This window comes from Haliaeetus albicilla, chromosome 11 (genome assembly GCF_947461875.1).
Source record: "Haliaeetus albicilla chromosome 11, bHalAlb1.1, whole genome shotgun sequence".
NCBI lineage: Eukaryota > Metazoa > Chordata > Aves > Accipitriformes > Accipitridae > Haliaeetus > Haliaeetus albicilla.
The window spans coordinates 18385718-18395054 of record NC_091493.1 but is presented as its reverse complement, the minus strand read 5'-3'; the positions used below and the strand labels follow the sequence as shown (position 1 = coordinate 18395054).

At 43.0% G+C, this 9337-nt stretch overlaps 1 protein-coding gene across 1 annotated transcript; it reads left to right on the top strand.

Annotated features, from left to right (window-relative positions):
- Positions 1-1728: 1728 nt before the first annotated feature.
- On the top strand, positions 1729-6694 carry EIF3F (eukaryotic translation initiation factor 3 subunit F). Its single transcript, XM_069796375.1, has 8 exons — positions 1729-2027; positions 2113-2183; positions 2429-2508; positions 3590-3727; positions 4842-4933; positions 5141-5277; positions 5419-5532; positions 6305-6694. Exons 1-8 carry the CDS (start codon positions 1754-1756, stop codon positions 6380-6382), a joined length of 984 nt encoding a protein of 327 aa, XP_069652476.1. The 5' UTR covers positions 1729-1753; the 3' UTR covers positions 6383-6694.
- The last annotated feature ends 2643 nt before the right edge of the window (positions 6695-9337 follow it).

Genomic DNA, 9337 nt, shown 5'->3' with positions numbered 1-9337 from the left:
TGCTTATCAGCTGATGATGTTCACCCCTCAGCTAACAAAGCAGAAAAAAAAACTCCAAAAGCCACCAGTCATGATAAAATAATTTTTTGTGTTAAAATTACTTTAACTTGTAACCCAGACAGGGGAAAGAGTGTGTCAGTAGCCCAAAGTGGATCTATAAAAGAGTAAAGATAGCTGCACCTGAGGTAGTAACCACCACTGCATTTTTCTCTCTGCTATGCCTAGGAAACAACTACCTGGAAATGTTCTCAATTATTCAAATAGCCACTTGATAAGACAATGTGGTGCCAGAGAACCGATGCAGTGTTTGACTGGCATGGTTTCACTTGACTAAGCATTTTATCAAGAGGTGAGACTTCTGGATCTTGCAGTGTTTATGTGTGTGCATACACACACAGTTTACTTGTGGGAGAGAACAGCTTGAGACCAAAAAACCCCAAACATTTCAATGATACCCAAGTTCTCCCTTAAAGTTTGTCAAACTTATATTAAAAACTGTGATAAAAGGTTTTGAACTAAGTGACTTAGAGGTAAATCTGTTACTACGTTGCTACAACTGTTAAGATAACAGCTGCAAGCATATGGCCAAGAAAGGGAAAAGGAAGCTCCAAAAGAATCCAGTCTCCTTACCAGTCACCAAAGGCATACACACTTCATTTTACAACCATACCTGCCCTACCTGCACAGGTTTGTTGCTTGGGAGCGAACACACAGGGCACTACAAGTAACAGGCAAATTATATCCAAGAAGTCAATTTGTTGGGTAACCATTAAACCTTGGATAGAGGTAACCAGCATTTGCTCTCTACGTGATACTTGGCAACCACTTACTCTTCTGTGCCTCATTGGCAACAAAGACCTGGAAAACAGGACCGACAGCACTTCCTTGCCTCACGGGTCCAATCCCCTAAGGGCTGCGCAGCCCTCACGCAGCACTACCGGATAACCTCCTTCACTGTGGTTGCAGCTTGGCGCCATGCCTGCAGGCTCCTGTGCTTACCACACCACCACGCAGCTGTAGGGCAGCAGGAGAAGCGCCGCTGCCTCTACCCTCACTGCAAGCGGGCCGAGGCGGCCCCAGCGGCCCTGCTGCTGTGACCAGGACCGCACTGCCGCCGCCCAAACGCCTCAGCGGCCACCCACAGCTGAAGCGCAACCGGGGACGTGCCAGACAAACACAGCCAGCTGAGGCAGCCCAGGGTTACTGCAACACCCGGGAGCCGCTGAGGCGGTGGGGCTTGGAAGGCCATGGGGAGCTCTGGGACACCCGGCCCTGCTCAGCCTACCTCCAGCAGGGCCTTCAGCCCCAGGCACCGCCAAGGCTCCCCGCGGCCGTACCGGCCGGGCAAGCGCTCGGCGCTATACAGGACAGACATAAACCCTGCCCTCTCCTCACAACCAGCGAGGAGAGTTACAGCGCCACAGCCAATAAATGACCCTTCCCGTCCTGACAGACAGAAGGTAAGGGCGATGTGAGCCAATGAGAGAGCAGATAGGCACGGAGGCGGGGGATGCGAGAACCCAATTGAAAAACTTTCCGGCCCCAAGAGGGTGCGAAAAAGATTGTGCTTCAGTCACAGACGGTGTACTCTTCCTCCAACCAGAGCGTTTTCCCTCATCGCTCTCCCCAGATTGGTTAATAAATGGCAGGAGGGCACATCTCTTTCCCCAATAGGAAGGTTGCACTGCCTGACAGGCATTCAGTTCAGCCAATTATTGCCCGTGAGGACGCCCCCCGCCCCTTCTCTTGCAAAATGGCGGCGACAGCTCCTGCCGCGACTCCTCCTGCGGTCGCCCCAGCGCAGAGCCCGACGACGGCGGCGGCACCCGCCACACCGGCGGGAAACGCTCCCCTCATCGCCGCGCCACCCCCGCCCGCCGCCCCGGCACCGCCGCCCCCGGCCGCGCTCTCGGGCCCCTTCCCCGGCGGCCGCGTGGTGCGGCTGCACCCGGTCGTGCTCGCCTCCATCGTGGACAGCTTCGAGCGGCGCAACGAGGGCGCGGCGCGGGTCATCGGGACGCTGCTGGGTAAGAGCTGCCGCCCTGTCCCGCCCGCCGCCAGCCTGGGGGCGAGCAGCACGGCGCCCCCCCTAACCGCCCTGCCCTCCCGCAGGGACCGTGGACAAGCACTCGGTGGAGGTCACCAACTGCTTCTCCGTCCCCCACAACGAATCCGAAGATGAGGTACGGAGCGCGGGGCCGCCACGCCGGCCCCGCTTCGCGGGGGGCTCCGGGCCGGCTCCAGCCAAGCCCCCCCCCTTACCCCCCCGGACTGCGCCGTAGAGCGGGCGGTGGGTCTCTCGGCGGGGCGGTGACTGCCGAGGGGAGCGGCCCCAGCGCTCCCTCCGATAGCGGCGTTAGGGCTTGTGCCCGTGTTGTCCCCCGCTAAGAGTTAAGCATTCCTGACTTGGTCCTGTCCCGTTTCTCAGGTGGCAGTCGATATGGAATTTGCCAAAAACATGTATGAGTTGCACAAGAAGGTGTCTCCTAGCGAGATCATCTTGGGCTGGTAAGTTCTCCTTTTGCTAGAACGTGCAAACAGTAGTGTTGATCCCTTAAACTACTTGAAATACATAATTCTCTTTGTCATGGGTTGAGAAGCAGAAGCAGTAATGCTTGTGACAGTAGGATCTTGCAACCCATGTTACAGACTCAGTTGTAAAGCTCTGGCAATTCATAATAGGAAGAGACAGTATTGGAGATTTACAGGGTTTGATTTTGTTTGTATCTAGCAAAGGTATCACAGAGGAGTGATGAGTTAGAGAATGCTTGCATGGATTTGTTAGAACTTAGCCACCTGTAATACAACCCACACCACGGAAGATAACTGGTTAGAAAGAAGGGGGAACGCAAAAGAGTAGTTTCAAGTACTAAAGGCCTCAGGAGGAATTGGTGATACCAGCTTGAGCATGCAGAAGTTCTCTGCTGAGAAAAGGTGGAAGTACTTGTGTGTGGGATGCCAAGCAAGATCAGTACGGTGTTACGGAACAGAGCCAGTATCTGAGCGTGGATAGTTTTATTAGTCTTTTCGTGCTTCTCTGAGCCTACAAAATAGCTTAGTTCTGTTCCTGTGGAGCAAACTTCCTCAACAACCTTCTAATGGCACAGCAAAGGGCAGTTCTAATGACAGGAGTTGCCCTGTGCCTGTGAGAAGCTAATTGCAGAGCAGCTAAAGGAGCTAGATTAACAAGTTACACGTCCTGCAGAGAGATGTTTGATTTGTGGAAGATCTACTTGGTTGGTCCAAATTTCTTTGGCATGCTTTGATTTACACAAAAATAAAAAGTTGGTCCAGAACATAGTTACAGATAACTGAATCTTTGGAGTCTGATGACAACTTTACTGACTCTTTATGCCTGGTACTACAACAGTGGCCCTATTTGGGCATGGGTGTCTCAGCCTGTGACTCCTACAATTCTAGGACAGCTGGCCATAAAACTGCAAATTTGCTAGTTAAAACACTTGTATTTAGTGTGCTTCTACATCAGAAATTAGTGTTTTAGAATACAAACCTGTTAAATACCAACAATACCTAACATTGGGCTCTTGAAAATTGGAAGAATGGCTCCTCAACCTGTGCTCTTTTGAAGGTATGCAACAGGTCATGACATCACGGAACACTCTGTCCTGATCCATGAGTATTACAGCCGGGAAGCGCACAATCCAATCCACCTCACTGTGGACACGAGTCTCCAGAATTCACGCATGAGCATTAAAGCCTATGTCAGGTACTCTGGGAGGCTGCATTTCTGGGAGTGGAGCTATTTGAATTTCTGAGACAGACCACATCAGGGTAATGAGAAATGTAGCGGGCTGCAGTGTCTCATTTTGGACAATACTGTGCAGCAGCTAAAACACAGCAGTGAGCCAGGGATCATGGCTTACTTCCCATTGGAATATCTAGACCACAGTGTGTAAATTGAAAGACCTAACCTTTCATAAGCTGGTACCTTGTTGGGGTGGGGAAGTGTGGCTTAACTAACTTTAACAATGTTCTGAACATCTTCATGACATTTCACAGGATTCATACAGCTAGCATTAATGTTGCCAACTTCCATCACAATGTCTGAATGCTAGCCTGTAGTCACTGGGCTTTATTGCTTGGCAGTTTATTTACAGAAGTTGGAGGATTAGTGCAGTTAAAACGTAATTGAAACAGCATCTTCTTGATCAGTCTTTCTTCTCCTTAACCCCTTCCATTTTTATTGATTAATAATGGAGATTAAATATTGTGAAATGAAACTATTGTACCTCACTGTTCTTCCCAGTACTGGCTGAAGAGCTCTCCTCTTTAAGGATAAAACCCCAGCCTTTCTTTTGTAGAATTCTATTGCTTCTTGACTGTGCATCTTCAAAAAAAAAAAAAGCTGATCCATGACATCTTTCTTACTGCAAGCATAAATGAACTTCAAATACTTTGAATAATAGAAATAATAAAGGTGTTGAGAGTGCTTTGTACTTGAATTTTTGTCATATTTATGTTTGTTCTTTAAGTGATTTCTCAAAGAGCATGGAGTATTTCAGGATAGAAGAATACCTGCTGTATAAGCAAGAAGGAACTGTGACTAAGAAGATAGTACTTAACTCTCCCTGCATTCATGCTGACAAACGTCAGAGCAGCTAGGAATATTCTTGGATGAAAATAAACAGTTAGTAGTATGCCAGGACTGATTTCCTGTCTTCAATTATCCGTGGTCTTAATATTGCTGATTTTGGTGAGAATGATTAACCTACTCATGTTCACACTTCAGCGCCAGCAGATCATTGAGATGGAAATCTGTTACTCCTTCCCTTAAATATGTCCATGCTGAAAATGTTTTTTTGTCATTCTTTTTTTTCTAGTGCCCCCATGGGAGTCCCTGGTAAAACTATGGGCGTGATGTTCACACCTCTAACGGTGAAATATGTTTATTATGATACAGAGCGGATAGGAGGTGAATGTTTTCTTCCTATTTTGGTTATAACCATTGTGACACTGTTCAAATGCTTTTTTTTACCTTGGTAAAATTGCTATTCTGGGAGTTCTACTGGGAATTAGACTTGTCTTGCTGAAGCTATCCTAAAAATCTTCAGCAAGTTAAGGATTTAAACTGTTGTTCTGTGGCAGTCAGTTTTTTCACTGAACCTCCTTTTGCTTTCAGTGGATCTTATAATGAAGACTTGTTTTAGCCCTAATCGAGTGATTGGCTTGTCCAGTGACTTACAGCAGGTGGGGTCAGCATCAGCCAGAATTCAGGATACCCTGACCATGGTGCTGCAGTATGCAGAGGATGTATTGGTAAGGACAGCTTTTTAAGAGCCAGCAAATGAGTTTGATGTAAGCTTGTGCACATTTTGTTTTTCTTTTTATATATTCTCTTTCTGGGCCATAAACTTATTGAGCTTTACTCATAATGAAGTGTATGTTTCTTTTGCTTAGTCTGGCAAAGTGGCTGCTGACAACACTGTCGGGCGTTTCCTGATGGATCTTATTAACCAGGTGCCAAAGATTTCACCAGAGGACTTTGAGACAATGTTGAATAGCAATATCAATGTAAGTTCATCATCTAATTTTTTTCAGTGCACTGCCAGAAATTTTGAAAATTTGTCATACAGACCCAAATTTGTCTGTGATCAAAACAATCTTATGTTTTCATACAAACATATTAACAGAAAAAAAACATTTCTTGTCAGTAATTTGATGTTTTAAGAGGTGAAGGTGGATAAAGGAGCTCACCATAATAATCTTGCAAGTAACTGCAAATGAGAGAGTAAGTTTTAAAGTACTTAGGAATTATGCAAATAATCTGAAAGCCAGCACCAAGTCTTCTTTTAGAGTGATTGGACAATATGAATTACCAAGCTTAAAGCAGTACAGATTTCAAGGATAACTGGTGACTTGCCAGCTTCCTTTGCCTGAGCTGAAGTTCTCTCTCCTTGCATAACACTTAGGACGTGAACAAGGTTTTAGTGTGCTACGTTATTTCTGTAACTGATTTTTAGAAAGCAAAAGCTAAGTTTCTGAATGTGTTGTTCACCGACAGTCTGCAAGACCAGAACTAATTTTTAATTTTGCTTATACCCTTTGACTTGCCTGGTTAACATGGGTGACCTCAGAGTTAAAATTTCACAAGCAGTGTTTCATATTCTGGGAATACCAAAACCTTCTTCCTGCAAGGGAAGCATTCCTCAGGATAGGACTTGCAGGACTAAAAATATTTCTAGTAGCTGACTGTAAACTGTTTTACAGGTGTTAAAAATTCAACTCCCTAATAGGCTACCATCTGTTAATATTTCCAATCACTGGGTTTTTTTCCCCCTCTCAGGACCTGCTGATGGTAACCTACTTGGCAAACCTCACACAGTCACAGATTGCTCTCAACGAAAAACTTCTGAGTTTATAAAGAAACTTCTGCCACTGTCCACTTCAAAGAGCCTGAAGAATGAGCAGATACACTTTTCTATGGTGGTGGTACAAAATTCCTTGGACCGTAATTTAATTACCTACGTGACTTGGTTTACATCTTTATTTCCATTGCCCTGAAAAATCCCTAACATGATTTAGGGATGAATGGGAATGGCTGCAGTTTAGTTGAGCCCAATATTTTAAAATTGAATACATTAATCTTTTGTCTCCTGTGTTTATCTACTTGTATAACAAAATACAGCTTTATTGTAAGAATGTATTTGAAATAAAAGTTCCATTGCTATGACAAGAGTGGCTTCTGTCCAGAAAACCTGTTGTCATTTATTGTATAATGAATTAACTTTTGAAAGAAAGCAGGGATAACGTGGCATCAGAAAGGAAAACTAGAGTGGACACAAGTCAACTCCAATTCTGCAGACTTCTTTGCAGGTTTTTTTTCCAGCTGTTAAAGCACACTGAAAGTGTGGCTTCTTGTGTTGCACATAATATGCTTTTCTATGGAGGACTACAGCATGGTCACCGGTTTATTAGTGGTGCTGTGTATATGCCCTTCTTCAGCAGGGTACTGACAGAGTATGAGACAGTGAATTCAGTTTATGTTATGGTATAATTTCTATGCATCTCTGATCCTCTGGGAAAGGAAATCAAGGTCAATAGCTTTAGCCCCTGACAAAGTGGGGTTTCAGAGAATTAAACTGACAACTGAGTTCACGGTTAAAAGAGCTTGAAAAGCATTGTAGCTGAACAACTGTGGCTACTGGAGTTTCCATCTTTGCAACACTTCATGAAGTTTTGAGGTTAAAAGTTGGGTGCCATTAAGTAGGAATTTTATGTTTCATGACCTTTTACTGCTGCTAGAATTATGTGAACAGAAACTTCCCATTTTCTGCCCAAAATCTATTTTATGTTAAATGAATTATATCTGAAAGCAAGCCAATACCAATCTGAGCTGTAACTTTTTACAGCCTCAGCTAATAACATTACCTTCAGAAGTCTGTTCAGTTGTACTAAGGAGGTTTTGCCTAATAGAGTAAAAGTGTCCCTCTTCTACAACATAACTGTTCCCACCTAATTACTAATGACTATTTCTGATGCCTCACATCTGTTTGGGTAAATAAATTTGAAATGTTAGAGAAGCCTGCAAAGCCAGTGTTCCCCAAAATAATTTTTGTGCTGATTTGCCAGATAAATCCGAGAATGGGACTCAGGTTACAAATCTGTAGATCCTGTACTGGTTGTTCCAATCTGGAGAATTCCCCCAGTGACTCAATGCTAAATTCTAATTGCAAGGACAAGGTAAATGAAAACTGAAAGTGTAGCAAAGATTCTTATCTCTTTGAAAATGTTATTTGTGAGCATTAAATAAGTGTTAAAACTCGGCTCTTGTTTTTTATTAGTCTGAATAAAAATGTTCTGTTTTCCCTTCTCCTCTTTAAACTTAATATTCATAACCAGCCATTTAACTATTTATTTCACAAATTTTCAGGTCAAGGTGGTTTTTAAAGTAAGCCTTGAAATAGGTGGAGGAAAAGAGCAAGCAGCAAAGCTGGATAAGTCACAGGGCAGTAACTGACCGCAAAAAAGCATAATATTCTTTCCCCGATCTCTCCTCTGCAGTAAACTCTTGCCATTCCCTGTTAGGAAAACTGATACAATGTAAGAAGAAAGATTTTAAACGCTCTGAGTTGAATAGCTATGTTATTTAATAAGCTGCTGTGCACAAAATGCAATGTTCTGAGAAGAAAGATCAATTTGTGATCATTGATACAGAAAAGGTATTGTGGAATTTGCCAGTCCTTGCAAGTACCTGAAGACTACTGATGATATGTCATAAGGGACTGAGGTTATGTCTTCATAGGTGGAAAGATTCAATGCAAAGTAGAAGTGTCAGAAGAGGCCACAATCCATAGGTTTGGTTGTATGTCAGACAGCACAGTGACAAATGCCCGGAATTGGAGTAGAAAAAAATAGTTGCCCTTTTAAAAACTCTGTATCTGATCCCATCCATTCTGTCTCTTTTTTTTACTGGGTGAATGGCACATCGTGAACCTTACTTTCACTTGGGAATTCTGAATGCCTGATTTCAAATTTCAGTGGCCACTCTTACAAAGGACAATATTACAAACACAAATGTAATGCATCATTTTGCTTAATTGTAAAGCCCGGGCTGTATTATTACCTAGGAGGCATTCCTTCTCTGGAGTTTGAAAATCTAGATGGGAATTCCCAAAGGTATTTTATTCAAATAGTTCCACTTTACGGAAATCTATCTAAAAACTTGAAGTTCAATAGAAAATCTAGTGGGAAAAGCTTGGGAGTCAAGAAGCATCACTAAGGATTTCAAGCTTTAACTTGCTATTGATTTGTAAACCACAGATTTCTTGGATTTATTAGGGCACTTTCTCCTTTTTTCTTTAAGATGCGTTGCTTCAAATAATTTTGACAAAGTCTAGCTTTAAATAGTCAAGACAGATAGTGCTCTAGGTATGCTTCTGTATACACTGTATAATATATTTAGTCATATTAGTGCCCTCACTAATATAATAAAAAACTTTTCTATCCTCTGTGACATGTTCAGCGTTTTTCTTTGCTTAGGTGGCTTCTCTGAATGAGTACAACTTTGCTGGACATTACTGTATTACATGTTTATTTCTGGCAATGTGCATGTTTTCCTGACAAGTATTTTTAATATATTATATAGTTTTTTATATATTATATAATATTATATATTATATATATTTATATAGTATTTATATATTTCCTGACAAGGCTTTAAAATACCTTGCTTAAATGACTCTGTTACCAGCTCCTAGCACTCAAGTATTTAATTGCTCAAATGATGATTGATAAGATCTTTTTTGTATCCTGGCTTAGTTGAGCTGATCTTGGGTTTTTACCTCAGCATGAAGTTCTCCTTGAAAGCTTCTTTTCC

Coding starts and splice junctions, on each gene's coding strand:
- EIF3F (XM_069796375.1), top strand. CDS start 1,754: ATGGCGGCGACAGCTCCTGCCGCGACTCCTCCTGCGGTCGCCCCAGCG. Junction 2,028..2,112: donor GGTCATCGGGACGCTGCTGG/GTAAGAGCTGCC, acceptor GCCCTCCCGCAG/GGACCGTGGACAAGCACTCG. Junction 5,278..5,418: donor AGTATGCAGAGGATGTATTG/GTAAGGACAGCT, acceptor TCTTTTGCTTAG/TCTGGCAAAGTGGCTGCTGA.